Below are 23,124 nucleotides of genomic sequence, written 5' to 3'. Positions count from 1 at the left end.
AGTATGGCATATTATATAAATTGGTTTTTGTTCATTGAACAATCCTTGCATTCCTGGATACATCCCACTTGATTTGATTTACTGGATTTGATTTGCTAATATTTTGTCGAAGATGTTTGCATTTATATTCATAAGAAATAGTAGTCTGTAGTCTTTTAGTGATGCCTTTGTCTGGTTTTGGTATTGGTGTAATACTGGTTTCATGGAATAAATTGCAATATGTTTCTATCTCTTTATTTTTAGAAGAGTTGGTGAAGCATTGGTATCAGATTTCTTTCAGTGGCTGATAGAATTCACCAGTTAAGCTATATTGGCCTTGACATTTCTTTGATTATTAATTTAGTCTCTTAACTCATTGTAGATCTATTCAGGTTTTCTATTTCTTCGTGAGTCAAGTTCAATCATTTATGTTTTTCTAGGAACTTATCCATTTCACCTAGGTTATTCCATATGTTGGCATATTTATTGACAGTAATCCCCTATATTCCTTCTTTATTTTTGTAATGTCAGTAGTAATGTTCTTCTTTTCATTTCTGATTTTAGAAATTTAAATCTTCTTTCTTTTTTTCTTGAATAGTCTAGCTAAAAAGTTGTCAGTTTTATTGATCTTTTCAAAGAACCAACTGTTGATTTTTCTCTGTTGCCTATCTATTCTGTATTCCATTTATTTCTGCCTTTTGTCTTTTGATTGGAATATTTAATTTATTTACGTTAAAGTACTTTCTGATTAGGGCTTCCCTTGTGGCTCAGCTGGTAAAAAATCTGGCCACAATGTGGGAGATGCTGGGTTTGATCCCTGGGTTGGGAAGATCCCCTAGAGAAGGGAAAGGCATTCTAGTATCCTGGCCTGGAGAATCCCGTGGACTGTATAGCCCATGGGGTCGCAAAGAGTCGGACACAGCTGAGTGACTTTCACTTCACTTCACTTCGCTTTCTGATTAAGTTGGCATCACACTGGAGTTACATCTGTCATTTTACTACAGTAAGTCCCCTACATAGGAACATTCAAATTGGGAGCTTTCAAAGATGCAAGCGTGCATTTGCATATCCAGTCATGTAAGTTAGTTAACATGTCTGGGATACATTGTCACACGCATGCACTGTCTAGAAATGATGGTGCTTTTGTGTACTTTACAGTACTGTATAGAGTACAGTAAGTACATTAGTACAGTATTTTTATATCCTTACTCGATGCCAGCCCCTGTTGTACTGTACTACTGTAAGATTAAAAATGTTTTATTTTTGTGTTTGTTTTTTATGTCTTATTTGTGTGAAAGTATTATAAACCTATTACAATATAGTAATATATAGCTGATTGTGTTATTTGGGTACCTGCACCTTGTTGCGCTTAATATATATAAATATATATTATGTAAAAATGTATTTATATATATTATATATGTTTTTTAACCTATGTAGTTACCTCTACCAGTGATCTTTAGTTTTTCAAGTGAGTTTGACTTACTGCCTACTGTACTTTCATTTAAGCCTGAAGGATTCTTAGTATTTCTTGTAGGGCAGGTCTGCTAGCAAAGGAGTCTTTCAGATTTTATTTTTGTAGGAGTGTCATCATTTCTCCTCTGTTTTTTGAAGAATAGTTTTGCAGCATATAGAACACTTGGTTGACAGTCTTTTCCTTTTTAGCATTTTGACAGTATGATCCAACTGCCTTCTGGTTTCCATGGTTTCTGATTAGAAATTAACTGCTTATCTTACTGAAAAGTCTTTGTATATGTGGAATGACTTCTCTTTCGACTTTCAGAATTCTTTGTTCTTGACTTTTGATACACTGAGTCTGATGTGCTTATGTTTGGATTTCTCTAAGCTTATTCTACTTTGAGCCTGTTGAACTTCTTGGATGTACAAATTAACACTTTCATCAAATTTTGAAAGTTCTTCAGCCATTATTTCTTCACATATTCTTTCTGCCTCTTTCTTTCTTTCATTCCTTCTGGCTCTCCTATTATGTGTATTTTTGATGGTGCCCCACTCCTCTCTGAGGCTACATTCATCTTTTTCATTCCTTATTCTTTGTGATTCTCAGACGAGATAATCTCAATAGACCTAATATTAAGTTAGCTGACTTTTTCTTCATCCAGTTCATTCTGCAGAGGAACCTCTCTAGTGAATTTTTTGTTTTACTCATTATATTTATATCTCTAGAATTTCTAGTTGGTCTTCAAGTAATTTTTAACTGTTCATATTCTCTGTACAGTGAGATGCTCACATACTTTATTTCTTTAGGTATGATTTCTATTAGTTCTTTGAACATATGTATGATTGCTTATTTGTGTCTTCATTTAGTATGTCCAATGTCTGGACATCCTCAGGGAATTTCTATTGGCTTCTTTTTCACCCTGTGTCATGGCCAAACTTTTTTGTTTCTTTATCTATCTTGTAATTTTTTGTTGAAAACTGGGCGTTTTAATTATAATGTGGCCAATCTGAAAACCAGATTTTACCCCTCCTCAGAGCTTATCGTTGCTTCTATTGTCATTGCTGCTGATGATAGGATTTATTTAGTTAGTTTCCTGAACAAATTCTGTAAAGTTATATTCTTTATCATGCATGGCCACGAGATCTGTATACAAAAGCTTAGTTATCTGTTAATGATTGGACAGTGATTTCTTTAAATGCCTGGAATCAGTCATTTTATTGAGCCTTTGCCAGGTGGCTCTGTGTTTGCATGTTCGGGAATGCCTTCAGCACTCCATCAGGCAGTTGTTATATTCACTATCAGTTTTATCTGGATCTCTAAAGCCAAAGAGTACATCATGAGTAATGCTGGACTGGATGAAGCACAAGCTGGAATCAAGATTGCTGGAAGAAATATCAATAACCTCACATATGCAGATGACACCACCCTTATGGCAGAAAGCAAAGAAGAACTAAAGAGCCTCTTGATGAAAGTGAAAGAGGAGAGTGAAAAAGCTGGCTTTAAACTCAACATTCAAAAAAAAAAGTTCACCGCATCCTGTCCCATCTCTTCATGGCAAATAGATGGGGAAACAATGGAATCAGTGGCTGACTTTATTTTCTTGGGCTCCAAAATCTCTGCAGATGGTGAGTGCAGCCATGAAATTAAAAGATGCTTGCTCCTTGGGAGAAAAGATATGACCAACCTAAACAGCATATTTAAAAGTAGAGACATTACTTTGCCAACAAAGGTCCGTCTAGTCAAAGCTATGGTTTTTCCAGTAGTCATGTACAGATGTGAGTTGAACTGTGAAGAAAGCTGAGTGCCGAAGAATTGATGCTTTTGAACTGTGCTGTTAGAGAAGACTCTTGAGAGTCCCTTGGACGGCAAGGAGATCTGACCAGTCCATCCTAAAGGAAATCAGTCCTGAATATTCATTGGAAGGACCGATGCTGAAGCTGAAACTCCAATAATTTGGCCATCTGATGCAAAGAACTGACTCATTGGAAAAGACCCTGATGCTGGGAAAGATTGAAGGCGGGAGGAGAAGGCGATGACAAGGATGAGATGGTTAGATGGCATCACTGACTCAATGGACATGGAGTTTGAGTGAACTCTGGGAGTTGGTGATGGACGAGGAAGCCTGGCGTGCTGCAGTCCATGAGGTCACAGAGTCAGACGTGACTGAGCAACTGGACTGGACTGAACTGAGGCTACCTTGGTTGTGAGACTGTTGGTTTTAAAGGGGAACATGAAGCTGAGGTTATGGGGATGGGGATAAGCCAAGTTAAAATGCCACAAAACTCGCTGGAGAGGGTGTGGAGAAAAGGGAACCCTCCTACACTGTTGGTGGGAATGCAAACTAGTACAACCACTATGGAGAACAGTGTGGAGATTCCTTAAAAAATTGCAAATAGAACTGCCTTATGACCCAGCAATCCCACTCTGGGCATACACACTGAGGAAACCAGAATTGAAAGAGACACATGTTCTCTTTCAATGTTCATTGCAGCACTGTTTATAATAGCCAGGACATGGAAACAACCTAGATGTCCATCAGCAGATGAATGGATAAGAAAGCTATGGTACATATACACAATGGAGTATTACTCAGCCGTTAAAAAGAATACATTTGAATCAGTTCTGATGAGATGGATGAAACTGAAGCCGATTATACAGAGTGAAGTAAGCCAGAAAGAAAAACACCAATACTGTATACTAACACATATATATGGAATTTAGAAAGATGGCAATGACGACCCTGTGTGCAAGACAGCAAAAAAGACACAGATGTGTATAGCAGACTCTTGGACTCAGAGGGAGAGGGAGAGGAAGAGGGTGGGATGATTTGGGAGAATGGCATTGAAACATGTATACTATCATGTAAGAATCGAATCGCCAGTCTATGTCTGATGCAGGATACAGCGTGCTTGGGGCTGGTGCATGGGGATGACCCAGAGGGATGTTGTGGGGAGGGAGGTGGGAGGGAGGTTCATGTTTGGGATCGCATGTACACCCGTAGTGGATTCATGTCAATGTATGGCAAAACCAATACAGTATTGCAAAGTAAAATAAAGTAAAAATAAAAATTAAAAAAAAACTCACTATTTTATGGAAAAGATTTAGTTGTTTTTTCTCAAACACTTCTCATGCTATTGGAAACCTTTGTTTAGTTTCTGCAGAGGTTAATTTTGACAGATTTTGTCAAGTTCTTTGCTTTGTGGAGGGGCATGTTTTCCAAGATCTTCACTCAGATATTCTTGAAGTGTTTCTCATGCCCAGTTATTTTTTACTGAGTTATTTGCAGTGCTAATTCTGCACTTCTAATCCTATTCACATTGGAGTCAATCTGCATAGTTTCTTCTAGAGTGAGCAGTGTGCAACCTGTTGTTATTAATAATTTGCTGGGTTTTTCTTATTAACTTGCTGGAGTTTTTAAAATACTCTTGTGAGTAGTCCTTTGTCATTCCTGTATATTGCAAAACTTCTGCCAGTCTGTGGCTATTTTTTTCCCCTCTCTTTGTAGTGCTTTAATGAGGTTCTTACTTTTAAAAGATTTTGAATGTATTAATATTTTTCTTTATGATTTATGCTCTTTTGTTTTTCTTTAGTAGTATTTTCCTTTACCCCAAGGTTATCTAGATACTATTCTGTAAGTTGGTACTGTTGCAGTTTTATTTTCTACCTGGAACTGATTTATATGTGATAGGATTTAGGGGTTCACTTTCACCTTGTTCTGTATGGATATTCTACTGCAGCAGCCCTGTTTATTCAAACATCAGTTTTTACCTTACTGGTTTGCTGGGTCGATGCTGCCTGTTATATATCAGTTTTGGTGTACACAGAGGTCTCTTGCTGAACTCTTTATTTTTCTCTTTTGCTCAGTTTTTCTTAACTTAAAGGGCTTCCCAGGTGGTTCACTGGTAAAGAATCTGCTTGTCAATTCAGGAGACGTGGGTTTGATCCCTGGGTTGAGAAGATCCCCTGGAGAAGGAAATGGCAACCCACTCCAGTATTCTTGTCTGGAAAATCTCATGAACAGATGTTGGTGGGCTACAGTCTGTGGGGTCACAAGAGTCAGACAGGACTTAGCAACTAAACAACCCCAGTAGCACCTTGTCCTTTAGGAGATGTCTTGACTGTTCTAAGGCTTTGCTTTTCTATTAAATTTATAGCTCAAATAAGGGAGAAATGACATCTTCAAGTATTGATTCTTCCAAATGATGAACATGATAATTTACCTATTTATATAGGTTCTTCACTCTTTTACAACAGTTTTAACATTTTCTCCATATAAATTTTGTACATTTTGAATTAGATTTTTGTTCCTGGACTCTTCATATTTTTAAGTTGTTGAAAACAGTTATAAAAAATTAAAATTCTTAACTGTGGCAGGTCTTTAGAGACACAGTTTCTTTTTGTGACCCTACACATATATACCGATTTTGTGTCCAGCAAACTTACTAAACTCATTTATTCTCATAATTTATCTGCAAGTTTTACTGAGTTGTCCATATAAACAATTATGTAATTTATTAGGGATAGGAGGGTTTTTTTCCTTGCCATTCCCCTTGTCTTTGTTTTTTTGTTTGTTTGTTTTTTACTAACTATGTTGGCAGTGGTATCACAACCAGTGAAAAGAAGCGGTGATAGTGGAACATATTATCTTGTTTCTGATGTAAAGGAAATACTTTCAGCCTTTAACTGTTAATTTTATAGGTTTTATACAGCGAGATTTTATCAGGTTAATGAAGTTCATTTCCACTCCTAGTTTTATAAGAATTTAGTTAGTTTTTTTATCATGAATGGATGTTGGATCTTATCATTCTGGTAAAAAGTCTTGTTCATTAAATTTTTAAAAATTAAACTTTATTTTTCTCTTTTCTTTAGCAAAGAAGTTTGTGATCCTGACATTGGTGGCCAGATCATAATGTGTCCTCAATGTGATAATGAGTGTCCATTCTGGTCACTCAATGTTACTTGCGAGTCCTCAAAGGTATTTTTTTCAAACATTCACAAGTAATGAAAGCTTTTTTTGCCTTCTAATAATTTTAATACAGCATAGTACTTAAATTTTTTTCCTCTTGAGGAATTTAGAAAGGTAATTTTCAGCTAAGCCTTTATTTTCAAAGATAGATATAAAATACATGTGTTATTCCTTGTTTATAAATAATACATTGACATTAAAAGCCTTGTCAATAATCTCCTGAAAGGTCAGTGAAGAACTGTAGAATTGAAACTGCTTGAATATTTCAAGTAATCAAAACAGACTTCTCAAACCTGCTTATCTGGCTTATCTCATAAATACTATTTAACAGGTTTACTGTTATAAGTATTTTCCTTAATTCAAGTATGGAAACCTGAAATCTGTACTTGTTTTTCCACTTTGAAAGTATGCTAAAACTCTCCTTGGATTTTTAAAGACTTTGCAGATCAGATTTAGACTGTATTTATAAAAATGCATAAGAAAGGTTTTGTCTTCAAATGGTAACAGACATTCACTTTGTCTCTAAACATTCCTACCAAACACATCTGGTTCCACTTACACATGCAGATAGATGGTCTTGAGCTATATGACTTCTTAAAATCCAGGAGGTTTAGCGAAAGCATTGAGACTGGAGGGAGCTCTCTAAAGGCATACCAGAAAGACTAGACAGGAAGAAAGATGGTTGGCTTGCTTCAGAAGGTTTTCCTGGCAACTTTGACCTTCTTAGAATTCTTCCCTGTCTTGATCTCTCTGTCCCCTCACTCTGCTATGAAAGTTTAGGAATATTTCTATCATCTCAGAATATTCTGATCTGTTCCATGTACACAGCTAATATAGTGATGCTACTTTATAGTTTAGACTTCGCAAACTTATACCTGGATTATCACTTGACACACGAAAGAGTGCTGTGAGGCAGGCAGAACAGGTGTTCCCTCTATTTTACAGATTAAAACACTGAATCTGCGGGCTTAAATAATTTGCTCAACCACCCGCCTGGTAACAGGCAAGCCAGGAAATGACAGCACATCTGCCTTCCTTGCTATTACCACGTTCCTCACTGGCTGCCTGTAGGACCATGCACTTCACTCTTGAATGGAACTCAGTTTGAAAAATTGCTCCACCACTTAATTAAGAGGATCGCAGGATATTGTCAACACATGTATTTTTATACTTTATGAGTTAAATTAGATTTCATCGCCCACTCCCCTTCAACTAACACAAGTTCTAGACTATAAATACCCATCATAGATCACTCAAAGTGAAAGACTTGGAGGTAGCAAGAGAGAAGCTGCCTTCCAGCACCGTTGACTCATAAAGGTCCATAGTGTGTATCTCCAGGCCACAGGATTTAAGGCAAGTGCAAAGGATAATACCAGAGGCAAACGGTACTCCACAGAGTACAAATGGAAATTCCATTTTCCTTAAGAAATTTCCACATTGTCATGTTTTGGGGGAAAAAAAGTGAATCATTCTCTTCCAGTTTCAAAAAAAAATGCTTTGAGTCTTTTCAGACTGATTTACAAAGGGAGGGAAGTGTATAAAAGAATATAAAAGAATGAAATAAAAAAATAACATAAAAAAGGAAAAAAGAGAAGCACCTTTCCTGTTTATTGGTTAATTCAGTCATTTCTTCATTTATACATTTTATAGTCATTTCTTTCCTTTTGGAAAGTGATGGAATATTCACTAGTTGATATGTATGCCAGAATTAATAATAAATTAGAGATAGATAATCAGGATCAATGAAATGAAGAAACAGTTATGGAAATAATCAGGATTGATACTGGTTTTGTGACTGAGCATTAAATAAAGTTCTTAGTTTTTTAGCTGGCAAGATAAAGAGGAAATATGGTTTAAGTTATAATGTTTAGGTCTTTGAAATGCATTGTTACATAATTTTGATTTTGTTCCTTTGCAGGAAGAAAGCATAGCAAATTGTCACTTTTCTAGATTCTAACTTTTCTAGATTTCTCTCCTCCACTTAAAATCATCATGCCTGCATGTGCAGCTCTCTCTGCCTTCCTGCTCCACATGACTAACGCAGTGTGCTGACTCGGGGCCACTGTTAGCACAGCCAGCTTTCCCTCTCTGCCATCCTGCCAAGCAAGCTAAGCTAAGCTTCTTACCAAGAAAACGCTTTGCTTATCTTCCCCCGTACTTCCTGCTTCCATGTTGTTTCTGGGGCATGTAGAGCAGAGAGGCCAACCATCTTATACTTTCAGTCCCTCGATTCTTACCCATATGGCAAAAATGGTAACTTCCTCCAAGTCACCTAACTGTCTCTCATAGGAGTGCAAGGCACATCCTGCTTTGCAAGATGTTTTGAGCTCAGCAGCTGCAGTGAGCTTGGCCTTAGCAGTACACCTGCCTTTTCTTGCTGTTCCTTTCCCTCCCACTCCTCTGGTATTGACAGATGTGCTTCCAGTGGCTTTTTCTCAGCACAATAGGATTTTCTCTTTCTGGAGCAGGAGGATAGAGGCATCAGGGCAAATAGGGAGGTATCACATAGAGAGAGGTTTGCACTGATTCCTAGAAGAGAAGTGACACTGGACAGAATCTTCAATAATAACATCATAACACGCAGAACCGTATTTCATGGGACTTTTCCTATAATAATTTTTCAATAAAGGATAAGACATGACATTAACAGAGAACTTGGAAAAGATGGTTCAAGAGAGTCAGAGCTGAAAGAGTTGACATCTGGGTTCTGTGTAATCCCAGGACTAGAGTAGGTAGGGAGCTCTGTTCCCCAGATTGATCACTCATTTGTTAATTCTGTCTTCCTTGAACTGGATTTTTGAGAGGAGTAACTGAATGACAGTTTGGGACTGTTCTTTCTGCTCAGGAAATAAATGTGTGATTGAGGCGCATCTACATGATTTGGAAAAGGATATATAAGAAGATGGGTAGGTGGATATTATTTTACAGAAATAACCTTAACTTATATTTTATTTAGATGGAAGTTTATTCATTTTGCATCAGTATAAGGGCAACCCAGAAAGAACTTTTAAAAAGTCAAGTTTTTTACTTAGAAGCAGCTTTGAATTTTCCTTAGCCCTGAAGAGTTTGCTTTTTATTTATTTATTTTTAGCCTATAGCTTCCTTTTCTAGCATGTCTTCTTTACTTTTCATAAGATCTTTCATAAAGTTGATATTGTGTTTACCACTTTTTCTACTAGTTTTATAGACCTTTTTAGGAGATATAAAAATGCTCACTGATGAAAAATTGGTAGCTAATTGGAAATTTTTTCAGGAATTAATAGAGGGAGACAATTAGCAAAAACTTGAAAGTTGAGTAAGCTAGTAAATAGAGTATGTAGTGTATTCATTCATGATCACTGTGCCCTTTTAATGTCCGCAAAAGCACTTTGCATCTTTATCCTGATGAAAGCTCTGTCAGCCATGATAGAAAAGTCATCACTGGATTTGAGGAAAACAAGCTCTGGAGGCGAGCCATTAAAGTAAACCCCAGCTTTGTGCTTCTCTTAAGAAAACCAGGAATTCAGGAACTTGCCCCCTGACCAGGGTGGGATGATAAGATGCAAATCATAAATCTCAAAGTTGTTTGGAGTTCATTGTCCTCTTAGGGCCGTTCTGTTTCCTCGAATTCACTCTGATTGTCCATAAAAAGAGGCTGTTATTCAAAAGTATGTTAGAGGCTTTCAACAAAATGGAATCTTAGCAGCTGTGCTTATTTCTTTATCAAGACACAGAAAGATTCCTTTGGAAAATGTAGTCTGGTAAAAGCTGTGTGCTTTCAGGAGAATGAGAAATCTCATCTGTAAGTATGTAGTAGATGTGGTGATTGTCAAACTAGGCAACAGATTTAAAAGAAATTTCCAGACGGTAAGATATACAAAGCAGCGCATATTTGATGAATTCTAGTAGGTGAAGAACATAATTCATGTAAATGTCATTATTGTATTTTACAGAAATTGTGCATCTTTGACAGTTTTGGAACCCTAGTCTTTGCAGTATTTATGGGGGTGTGGGGTAAGTTATATATATATTTTTTTCAGTTTCCTTTTGCCTTTTAACTGGAATCAAACAAAAACCCTAAAATCACATAAGTACTGAACTTAATATCTTTATACGGTTTTATATAGAGAGACTTATCAAAACAACCCACTTTTAGTCTCTTGGATTGCCCAAGCTTCAGCTCGCCTGGAACTCCACATTTATCATTCTTAAGGCCATTGTATCAATTACTGCATATAAAAATACCCCAGATGTAGTGGCTTAAAACCCACGTGTATTGTTTCTCATGGTTCTCCGTGTCAGGTGGGAAATTCGCCACCAGGGTTGGTGTACGGGGCTCAACTGGGCCACCTCGTCCTGGTGTGCATGGTTTCTCAACCTCCAGGAGCTGGACCAGCATTCTTCACATGGCAGTTCAGAGCTCCAAAGAGACGCAGGAAAGGAAAAGTACACATCAGGCATTTGTTAAGCCTACATTTGCATCTAGTTTGCAAATGTTCCATCAGCCAAAGCATGTTATGGTCAATCCAACAACAATGTGAAGAGACGGGAGGACAGCTCAAGGGCTTAGATAATACAGGGAGGCATGGTCCACGGGCAGCTATTGTTGTATTAGCATCCCTGGCTGTGATCCAACCTAATTTTCATGGGGTTGGGGTTCAGGAAAAGCAGCAACATGGGGATTCCAGGTAAGCTTTCTTGTTTATATACTTCTGTATGAGTGACTAGTTGATAAATACATGCTGCTACTCTTATCATAATAACATTCTGTTTAATAAATAGGACAGATGTGACCCTAAAAAATATAATTTGTATATAGAAGCTTTAACACTATATATTATTTATCTTCAAGAGCATCATTAATGTAATGAGGCAATTATCATTTTATACAGACTTTGACATGTTTAATTGATATAAATGTTCTACCATAGGAGAAAAAAATTGTTCATTTTTGAAGATAAATGCATTTCCAATTTCATTGTGTGAGTCTGTGGTAAAACAGTTCAGGATGTAGATAGGTGGGGGAGGAAACAGAACCAAGTTTCTTATTTTGGAGAAGACAGCCTGTCAACACATGCTACTAACATACAGATACCATTGTTTATAGGTGTTCCTGGCAGTATTTCTCTTTTGCAGTGGTTGTGCCTATGAAGGGTCCCCAAATGAATCACAAAACAGACAGGCCAATTACTTGGGACACTTTTAAAAGATGTTAGTTGCCACTCCTGCATAGAATAAACTGTAAGATAGCCAAATGTACCTAATAAGTCACATTGTCATTCAGACATTTAGCATGTTTTGGCTGGAGACCAAACAGTAGCTAATATTTGCTACATGGAAGAATAAAGATCAAGTTCATATATTAAGATTCTCTGTACTCCTTCACTGTGAAATACACCTTTCATTTTTTTCATCCTGGTAAGAGGGTGAGTGCTGAACATGTGGGCAGGGGCAGTTTTAACTAAATTGCCCAAACCTCAGTCTCAACACTAATTCATAATCTATAAAATTCAAACACATCTATTGAACTCCGTATGTTAATAGAGCTGATAGCCCTAATTAAAAGAGATTTCTTAAATGAAGCAAAAATTACTAACTTTGACACAAAAGAAAAGCTTCAAATTTCCTAACCAGCTCTGCTTTCTGTGATCATTAAACTACACCATGTTTATAGAAGTGACAGGCATATTGAACTGCTGATTTTATTTCATCAGATTTTAGAATGCAGAAAACATTTCAGCCCTGCTCATGGCACCATATGTGTATCTTTAAGGATATGTGTGTGTATGATGAAGTTTTTATTTTAAATGCCTTATTGCTTTTCTTGTTACCTCTGCCTGATGAGAACTACTGCTGGGAACCTCATTACAGAAAGCCTGCAATTGCAAAACTGAAGTTTTTCATATCACCGTCATCATATTCCTGTACCATCTCTTGTGCCCAGATGTATGTTGCAGAGTATTTTTCTTCTCCCTGGAAACTATAAAAGTTGAAAGTAGAAAACCTTGTATAATAAATTTAGCGTAAATCATGTACTTCTTTGAAAAATAGCCCTCTTTTAGGCCAAGCCAGTCCATCTGCTGCTACTGACTCCTCGAGTGCTAAACACCAACCACTCCCGGTGGAAGCAGAGGTTCTGAAAGCCTTCTCCCCTCTCTATTCCTTGTCGTTTCTTACCTACCTCTCTTCTCCCCACCAGCCTCTTGGCTGCATGACTGCCATTTTTAATTTTCACCTTTGAGTTCTAGGGTGGTCCTAGTGATTTCTAGAAAAACTCAGAAACCTAGCTCATAAGAAGGGGGATTTCAGGGAGCCATCACCCTAACTAGCTGCACTTGGAGATCAGAAAATGACTATTACAACTGTTCGTTTCAGGTCTTTGCTTCTGTGGCTGCATCCACACTAGCAAAATGATGCAACTCCTATAACCACCTCTGTCTGCATTCAGCTGCATTTCTGATGTCAGTGACACACAGGTGCATCTGATGGGCATGTTAAAAACCACATCTGGAATCCTAGCTGCAGGAGAGTCTGAGAGATGTAATTTTTTTTAGAATTACGATTTTTAAAATTTATTCAAATATAGTTGATTAACCACATTGTGTTAATTTCTGCTGTACAGCACAGTTTCTCAATTATACATACACAGGAATTTTTCATATTTTTCCCAGTATGGTTTATCACAGTATATTGAATATAGTTCCCTGTACAATACAGTATGACCTTGTTATTTATCCCGAGAAATGTATCTTCAGCCTTGTAGTCTTTCAGTTAGGAAGTAGGAGTCTAGGCTAAGCAGACTCATCTGCCTTTCTGAGTGATTACAGAAGTCTGAATAGTTTCCAGACCCAATAAAACCCGCCAGGCCTTTAGCAGCAAACTGTTAAAGCAACCAGAGCGATCCCAGCTACAGAGTGTGCCTTGTCCTTAGACATTGCTGGATACAACCACCTACACTGTGTATTGGAATCTTCATCAGATGGCTATTTTCTTTATAATATCCTGATTAAGAGGACCAGCTGGTTTTGGTTCCCATGGTCCTGGGCAGCCTTCTCTCTTTTCTTATTCTATGTTCATTCTATGTTCTTATGGAATGTATTCCATGTTTCATATTCTATGTTCATTTTATTATTCTGTGTCTCCCTCAGTCAGCTAGAGCTACCTGGTACATGGTTTGCCAGAGAATGTAAGTGCCGTGCTCCCCTCTGGAGTCCAACCAGTTGTTTTATTGCAGGAAGAGAGAGTACAAAAGATAGAGAACAGGAAATCCCTGTCTGGCATCATGCAGAGTCGCCCCAAGTCCCCGTGCTGTCACTCTGGGACATGCAGCACCATGAGCAAGCAGCCACGTGGCCCAGGACACTCCAAGCATTGAGTGGTTATACTGGGCTATGGAGTCTATCATGGACCCTGCTGAGTTCTTGGCTCTATGAAACAAGGAACTAAGAAACTCCCACCCATTCCTGCAGCCCTCCAGGGTTTTGAGGATTTGCTACCCACTCATTATTTTTCATCAGGCCATTTCTGGCTTGCACAGCAGTCCTATCACTTCCCACTCAGAATGTGTCCACTTCAGGATTTGGTAAAAGCATCCATTTTATGTTCAAGTTCAGGAAGGAAGGGGAAGGGTATCCACTGTCCTTTCCTTATAGCAACTGATTAAACTGCTTCTCTTGCTTTTTGTAAGTTTTATTTTCATAACTCATTTCCTGCTAATACTGTTGTTAGATTATTACTGAGCAAATGAATGGCTGTTATGCTCCCATTCTAGAGATGAGGAAAATGACACTCAGGCAGATGCAGCAAATTACTAGAGGCCCCAAAGACAAAAAGTGACAATCAGAACAAGGGCTCTTAGGTACTTGGTTGTCACCAGCCCTTAAATCAGTGACAGGATGCAGGGAATAGTAATAAAGTTGCAACAGACTTTTAAAAGGATGCAGAAATATTTATTTGATATAATTGCACTATCTTATCTGGGAATCTGAGAAATGGGCTAGAAAATAATGGTTCTACAATCTTGATCCTACCTCACCTATGCAGGTATGGGCCCTTCTTTCTGGATCAGGAGTAAGAAAGCCCAGCCTCACAAGATCAGTCCTGTTCGTTTCATCCACTTGCTTGTAGATGCCAAAACACAGTAGGACTTTCATGTCCTGCATCACAAATTTTTTTCAAATAGTTATGTTTGAAGATATAAATTCATGAAAGCTGCTCTTTCAAATGAAGTGAAAAGTAATTTTCTTTACTTAGCAGAAGAAAATAAGAATTTTCTTCATTGAAAATCAATAAAAATTTCAAAAATAGCTGTATTTCTCATATTTCAATTAAAGTGACAAAATTTAGAGAGAGTCCATAAACACAGGGAAAGTATCCAAAGTGGCTTTAGAGAGCTTTTTCCAGGCTAGCCTTATAAAGAGGCTATTAAAGGAAAGATACCATCTTCTCACCCACCCACAGTCCCTTTCTTGAGGTTGGAAAGGGCCAGCATGTCACCTGGTGAGTGGTCCTGGGTCAGGTGAACCATGGGACAGGATGGTACATATGATATTTTCTCAGTCTCTCTCTCCTGAATAACTCCCAGCACTCAAAGGGCTGGAGCCACCACAACCTCACCCATCAACAGTTGCATCCTCCTCTCAGCTCCTCTAGGCCCTCAAGATGGGCAAAGCAGAGAGTGGTAGACAGTGGACGGTCAGGCATAGCAGGGAGCGGCTCGAGCGAGCTTGGCCCACCAAGTAGACGATTACATCCTTCAGCTGAACCAGGCAGTGGCCGTCCTCCAGTTTTTGGAATGACTTCCCACAGTACATTCATTTAGCTAATACTTACCCAGTGCCTGCTGTTTGCTAGTGTTTCAGCCACGGACAAAACCAAATCCCTGCCCTCACGGACATCGTAAATGATAAATGCAGAAGCAAAGAAAGGTCAGGATGTGTGAGTGCATGCACAAGTGGAGATCAGAGTAGGGAATAGAGTGTGTGCCTTTTTTGCAGAGTGTACACTAGCTCTGGACTGATTTCATAGCTGCAGAGGGGAAGACAGAGTGGAAAGAACATCATGGGTGTAAAGTGTAATGCAGTGTTGGCAATAGAATTCTCAAATTAAAAAGGAGGGGTCTTCTGTTAGATAAGGTGTGTGGTGGTATGAGCCCAGGGGTCTTTAGTAAGTGGGTGGTGGTTCTGCTTCATGTGCAGCCCGAGGAAAATTGGCTCATTCTCCAAAGCTGGGATCTCTTTGGAGTATCTGCATGTGAGACGAGCATGGGTCAGATGGGGAGCAGGACCAGTCAGTCACAGCCTAGTCCACAGTTAGCTGGTGCCCTCAAGGCTTTCACCCCATGGATACTTCATTTCCCCCGAACAGGGGAAGAGCGCGAATGGCTGGGCAGGTTCTCAGTGGTGGAGGCATTACTCTCTGTACGGAACACTCACCACTGTGCATCCCTTGCACTGACTGGGCTGAGCCAGATGAGGCTGTAGAGTAGCTCAGCTGTGGTACCACACTTCCGTTCCAGGAAAGTGGTCTGTTTTTGAAGGTTCTGGTCAAGGAGTCACAAGTGCTGTCTTACCCATAAATGAGAGACAAACTGTTTCATTCTGGGAAGGGCATGTAGAAGGAGAAGGGCCTACCCTGAAAGCAGGAGCTGCTCTGGGGACTGGTTGAAATCTTTCTAGCTTCCCAACCACATAGGAGATGATTAGTGGCCTCCCCCACTAACTGTGCTCTTTGCCTCCTTTGACAGCAGCATCTGTGGCAAAAAGCCAGGCTGCCACCCATATATGCTTGTGAACATCAGGTAATCACAGCAGTGGCATCATGAGGGTTAGTGTATCCACAGAGGCAGTGTTGGGACAGAGGGAAGTTACTAGCTTTATGTCCTGGAGGAGGAGAATCAGACACTGGGCAGGCAAGCAGTGATGACGTCTCAGCAGAGTGGGTGCTGGAACAGAGCCAGCAGGAGGCGGGTTATGGAGCAGGCAGCTTGGGCAGTTAGGTTTAGTCGTAAGAAGGGCTTGGGCTCTGAAGCCAAGCGTGCCTTGCTTCGATACCTGACTCCTTATCTCAGGCAAGTATTTGAAGTTTTCTGTGCCTCTGTTTCCTGATGTCCAAAATGGGGGTGGTAATAGCAGTTACCTCAGAGGGTCATGAGGGTCTTTATAAATGTTAGGTCATTTAGCTCAGGACAGCCTGTAAGCTGGTTCCTATTTCCCCCATTTTCCATAGAGGGAAGCAGGGACTCAGGCTGTGGAAGCATTGTAACCAGTAGTCAAACACCTAGTGATTGTCACAACCAGGATTCAGACTTGATTCCAATGTCCAGATTATCTCTGCTCTCACTCACTATTATTGGAACATCAGTGAAGTCACAACAAACACTGCCAGAGGTGGGTATTTTGAGCATTTCCGCTGTCCTCGCCATTGGGAAGCATCGCTTTCACCTTCCTCATGGCGCATCTTGAGGTTTCCCCCGCATGTCCAGCTGCCCGTGGCAGGGTCTGCAGGATTTCAAGACAGCCTCTGTTTGCCCTCTACCCAAAGGCTCCCTGTTCTCTGCAGGTTGATTCTTAACCCTGACTGCCCCGTCGAGCTTTCCAAAGACAGAAAACAATGCCAGACCAATGAAATCAGCACCTTGAGGGTGGTGCCCAGGCTGAGACCATTTTAAGAGCCCTCAGTGCTTCTCATGCAGCCAGGGTGAGAACTGCCCCTCCATAGTCCATGCAGAGCTCATCCACTCTTGCCCCAGTTGCCGCTGCAAACAGGACAAATTCTCTGCTCAGTCTGGGTCTTTCTCTTGAGTTCTAGACGTTTATCTGCCTACCAGACATCTCTTCTGGGGCCCACAGGCAGCTGATCAGAACCGAATCAGTTGTCTTCTCTCTCAGACTTCCTCCCTTTCCTGCCCTTCTTATTTCAGGGAATGACACTAGAATTCAGGACACTGCCAAAGCCAGAAACCTGGCAAGCATCCTTGATCTTCCCCTTTCATCACACCTGTGTCCAATCTGTCTACCTCCTAAAATGCCATCTTCTCCCACCTCCTAGCTGAAGCATCCTGGACCCGCCCTTGGGTCTAGCTGCCTCTACTCCTTCTTGACCACCTTTGATGTCTCCTCCATCTTTAAGGCACACAGAGTCCTTTGTGATATTCGCCTGCCATCTGTCCACCTGGCGGCCCCACCCGTCTCACCACACTCTGGGCTCTATTCCAGACTATTTGAACTTCCTGGAAAGTAGTTCCCCATGTGTCTCTTTAGCATCTTGCCTTTGCACACACAGCTCCCTGGGGGAAATGGCCTTAACATTCTGCCTTCACCTGATCAGCTCTGTGGCATCTCAGAACTCACCCCAGAGGCCCTCTTCTCCGGGACAGACTTGTTATCAATACATTGTGACTCTGTGTGCCCAGACCACCCAGCACTTACCTAGATCACAGCCCTCTTAATCGTCCACTGTAAGTAGCACTGCACTGTCATTCCTGTATACTTAGAAGCTCCTTGAAGCAGAGACCATATCTTTTTTTCTCTTCATTCTCAGTACTCAGTAGAGACTCAGAAATATTTGTGGGTGTAACTGGTTATTCCAGAATTTCTGTGTAGAAAGGGCTAATGGGTAACAGTCTGATTAGAAGAAGTGCCTAGGGGATTTACCCTGAAACCGTATTTTCAATGAACACTTAGTGTTGTTTCTGTCTAATATTTGAAGTGTCAAGTCTTGAAAAATAATAAAGATTTCTTAAAATTATTTTACTCATACTTTATACTAATTTGAAAAATATATTTCCATATTTAAGAATATTATTTTAATTGGGGCAACTTGGGAAGTAGAAAATAAAGATTTGGGGACCACTAAAGCATTCTCATCCCCCAGGCCCTTTGGAGGGAACGAAGGAGAGGGATGCAAGGGGAAGCAGACTGAAAGATGGAGCATGGACGGCTTTGAATTATAGTTACCTGTGTTTTTTATTGGCAGTAATGTGCTAGTAGCAGATGCCTTAGTGGTAGACAGGATCACATTCCTTCTGACCATCACACTACTACCCTTGCCATGATGTAGCCTGGTTTCACAAGTTGGATAAATTATCATTTTCCTTAAAAAATAAACATTAGCTCACTTTTCTGTTTTAAGTATTAGTGTCATCGATAATTAAAATTGGATTTTATTGACCATGTACAAAAGTGTTGTGAGTAATTAATATTATTCAGTACAGATTTCTGAAGCATCACTGATCCTTGAAGATGCACGTGACGCTTTTCTTTCTCTTTGTTAGTAACCTTGTTTTTGGAGTTTTGGAAGCGGCGCCAGGCAGAACTTGAGTACGAATGGGACACTGTTGAGTTGCAGCAGGAAGAGCAAGCCCGACCAGAATACGAGGCACGGTGTACTCACGTGGTGATAAATGAGATCACTCAGGTAAATAGGATGTCGTCTACATGCAATTCAATCTATATATTGCTGGGGTTCTCAAACTTGGTTGCACACTGGAATCACCGAGGAGCTTATAAAATGTTGATGCCCAGCTTCTGTCTATGTACACTCATGGTACTCAGTGGAATAGGGTACATTCTGGCACAAAATTTTTTTAAAGCTTCTTTGGTGATTTTTAATATACAGCCAAAGTGAAGAAGCACTGTTTAGAATTGTGGACACAGGAGACAACTGTGGTCCTTTCTCTCTTATTAACAGTAAAATGAAAAATACATAAACTCTGAAAGAAATGTATAAAAGATGTATTGATTTGTATCTTTTCATACCAGTAAAAAAAAAAATAGTGACATAGAAGGAAAGACATTGATTTTCATAGTTGATTCTCAATTTTTCACATGCACCCTCATTATTACAGCCCTCTCTTTTTTTTTTTTTTTTTTGATACAGTATTGCTTCTGTTTCATATTTTAGTTTTTTAGCCACAAGGCATGTAGGATCTTTGCTCCTTGACCAGGGATTGAACCCACACAGCCTGTATTGGAAGGCAAAGTCTTAACCACTGGACTGCCAGGGAAGTCCCTACAGCTCACTTTTCGTCATAGACTAGCTGTCTTGCACTAGGCCTCAGCCACTGCTCCCCCTTCTGGCTGGAATGTGCACAGAGTAGTGTGACTGTTATCCTAAAATTGGAGAGTGGATAAAAGGGGAAATGTTTGTTGAGATGCGGCTGTATTCAGGCCCCATATTAGGCATTTTTATAACTAGACAGGTAAATATGCTGCTTTTATTGTTGCTTCAGAATTTAAAAATAAAACTCTCTATCTCTTTGTATAAACATTTCAAAGTCAGTGAAAGATGATTTTTTAAAATCATCTGCATTATTGCTCCTTTCCATCAACATATAAAATTTAGAGCCGATTGTATTTGCAGTCATCAGTATAGGTTGGACAGTAGGTCCAAGGACAGTAGGCTTTGAATACGAATAACTCTTGGAAAGAAAATGCTTTTTACCAAGAGCATCTGAAAATGGCTCCAGCTATAGATTTTATAAATTGAATCACAGATTTACAGAATGTTGGCACTAAAAGGGTCTGGAGAGAGCAGTTCAACCTCCTCATTTTATAAATGGAAAAAAAATGAGGTTCAGTTACCCAAGAGAAGGTGACAGTTGTCTTTTATAATGTAACAGGCTCCAAATAATTTCCATTATGAATAGTTCTCTTGTTTTCAATGAAAGACGGGGGTCAAAGCATGTGTTTATGAAAGATTGTACATTCAGAAAAGAAGGCTGAAACTTAGACAAAATCAGATGTGCATAATGTTTTTGAGTACTGAAAAACAAATGCCTGTGTTATTGGCAACGTATGAAAAAATACTGAGGAAAAGATATTTTGGAAATTTAAACCTACCCATTTTAAATTTAAAATTGCCAGCTAATAAGTTAAATTTCCATTGTAGCATTGCTTGGTAAAAAATGGAAGATGAAGGTTCATTTTTTTCCTTCTTATTCCTCCTCACTTTGCTTTTATCGCAAACATATCCTCCATTGTATAGAGAGGCCAGCAGTGTTACGGTGAGGCCCTGGGAATAAAACATACGGAATTCATATCCAAACACAACAACTTACTAGCTAAGTGGTATTCGAAATTTGTTAACTTCTCTGTGCCATAGTGTGGCCAGCTGTAAAACAGAAATACGAGAGGTGTTTGCTCATATGACTGTGGTAAGCTGATGGAGTTAATGAGTAGAACCTACTTGGAATAGCTAAGACCTGGAACAAAGGAAATGCCATGTATATGTTTACAGCTATGACCACATGGTTGATTGGGCCTCTCAAAAAAAATCTCAATATATTTATATAAACTATAAAACAGAAATGCTAAAAACTCAAGAGTTACACTTTGTTAATACAAAAGTTCAGTCAGGAAACTTACAGCGGATACCTGGTACTTGCAGATATCTGTGAAACTTTCTGTCCTGCACAGGCTCTTTGCTATCACTGCAGTGACTTATGAAATCTGAGACAAGCTCAGAAATAGCGCTGTCAGATACCCAGACTGTTGAGCTCAAATCATAGCAGATAAACAGTATGTTATTCACACTTGCCTTTTCAGAAACTGTTAGTAAAATAAACACTGCACTGGTTTTGTTGTGTGTATGTTTGAAATTGTTAACCAAAAAAAAAAAAAGCATGCAATTTTGAATAAGGAGGCTGAGTCTGAAAACTAATTTTTTTAAAAAATTAAGCCTAGGCTTTTGAGACCATGTGTTTTTTAAGAGCACCCAAGAATGCATTTTTCCTGGAAATCAAATGTTAATTTTGTATAGAGGCTGGGATAAGTTAATGATTTTTATCTTTAAACTCTGTGTGTGTGTGTGTGTGTGTGTGTGTTTGTATGTGTGTTTATCAACTTTAAATGTACAATATGATAAATTTTGAAACATATATATATATATATACAGGAAGGCAACCACCACCACAAACATAAACACAGAACAATTCTTTTATGCCAAATGTCCCCTTGTATATTAATAATTTTGGATTGTAGATCCTCCCCGAAATCCTCACCTTGACAAGCACTGATCATTTTTTTCCTATAGCTGTAGGAAAAAGTGATTTTTCCTAGTCTTTTTTTTTTTCTGGAATTTTTATATAAATGAAAATGCCTAGGATGTAGTCTTCTGTGTCTAGTTTCTTTTAATTATCACAATCCTTGTGAGATTCACCCAGACTGTTTGGTGTATTCATAGTTCTCCTTTTAGTAAGTAACTTATCATTATATGCATATACTACAGTTTGTTTATCCTTTGAATAGATTGATGATGGGCAATTGGGATTTTTCTAGTTTGTGTTATTATGAATAAATTTCTGTGAACATTTACATATAAAAATTAAACCTAGGATACAGCAACCAATTAGGAGAAAAATAATTTTGTTGGAGAAATCCTTGATTGACTTTTTTTTTCTTCTTTAATTAGGAAGAAGAGCGTGTTCCCTTCACCACCTGGGGAAAGTGTATACGTGTAACCCTCTGTGCCAGTGCTGTCTTTTTCTGGGTAAGAATCTGCAACAGGTTTTTTTCAGTATCTAATTTTAAATGTTGAGAAAACTGAAAAGTCGAGCTGGAAACTGCAGTCTCATAAAAAAGATTGATTCCAGAGAACAATTAAGCCACCACATGGAGTGGCTCTCAAGGTTTCACAGTAACTCCAGCTACCCATGACTCTTCCAGCTTTTTTTTTTTACCTCTATTCTTTAAATCAGATCCATGGTTCAGGTTTTCCAGTTTCTAATCGAGAGACCAGATGGGAGGCATCAAGTATTCTAAAATTTTCCAAGAGTAGCCTTAATAAAAAGATAATAGGAACTATCAAAAAATGAAAACTTCTGAAAGACATAAAAGAAGTCTTAAATAATTCTAGATAAAAAAGACAGTGCTTGTAAAATATCAGAACTTAAAGCAATTTTGTGTTTATTATTAATAAAATCATATTGTTGCTCTTCAGTCACTAAGTTGTGTCCGACTCTTTGTGACCCCATGGACTACACCACACCAGGCTTCCCTGTCCTTCACTATCTCCTAGAGTTGCTTAAACTCCTGTCCACTGAGTCAGTGATGCCATTCAACCATCTCATCCTCTGTCGCCCGCTTCTCCTACCCTCGGTCTTTCTCAGTATTAGGATCTTTTCCAGTGAGTCAACTCTTTCCATCAGGTGGCCAAAGTATTGGAGATTCTGCTTCAGTATCAGTCCTTCCAATGAATATTCAGGGTTGATTTCCTTTAGGATTGACTCTCCTTGAAGTCCAAGGGACTGTCAAGAGTCTTCTCCGGCACCACAGTTCAAAAGCATCAGTTTTATGGCCCTCAGCCTTCTTTATGGTCCACCTCTCACATTCATACATGACTACTAGAGAAACTATAGCTGTGACTGTATGGACCTTTGTTGGCAGTGTGATGTCTCTGCTTTTTAAATACGCTGTCTAGGTTTATCATAGCTTTTCTTCCAAGGCATGAGTGTCTTTTAATTTCATGGCTGCAGTCACTGTCTGCAGTGATTTTGGAGCCCGAGAAAATGAAATCTGTCACAGTTTCCACATTTCCCCATCTATTTGCCATGAAGTGATGGGACCAGATGCCATGATCTCAGTTTTATGAATGTTGAGTTTTAAGCTAGCTTTTCCACTCTCCTCTTTCACCCTCATCAAGAGGCTCTTTAGTTCTTTGCTTTCTGCCATCAGAGGGGTATCATCTGCATATCTGAGGCTGTTGCTATTTCTCCTGACAGTCTTGATTCCAGCTTGTGACT

General features: G+C 39.1%; 1 protein-coding gene across 3 annotated transcripts in view; it reads left to right on the top strand.

Moving 5' to 3' along the window:
* ANO6 (anoctamin 6) overlaps positions 1 to 23,124 on the top strand; it is a 232,682-nt gene that overhangs the window by 173,435 nt on the left and 36,123 nt on the right. For all 3 annotated transcript variants that reach the window (XM_069584509.1, XM_069584508.1, XM_069584511.1), the window contains 4 exons: positions 6,308 to 6,413; positions 10,337 to 10,397; positions 18,658 to 18,800; positions 21,795 to 21,872. In XM_069584509.1, coding sequence (XP_069440610.1) covers positions 6,308 to 6,413; positions 10,337 to 10,397; positions 18,658 to 18,800; positions 21,795 to 21,872 — 388 coding nt within the window. The remainder of the gene's footprint in view (positions 1 to 6,307; positions 6,414 to 10,336; positions 10,398 to 18,657; positions 18,801 to 21,794; positions 21,873 to 23,124) is intronic.

This window comes from Ovis canadensis, chromosome 3 (assembly GCF_042477335.2).
Source record: "Ovis canadensis isolate MfBH-ARS-UI-01 breed Bighorn chromosome 3, ARS-UI_OviCan_v2, whole genome shotgun sequence".
In the NCBI taxonomy this organism is placed as follows: domain Eukaryota; kingdom Metazoa; phylum Chordata; class Mammalia; order Artiodactyla; family Bovidae; genus Ovis; species Ovis canadensis.
This window is presented reverse-complemented; position numbering and strand designations above follow the sequence as displayed.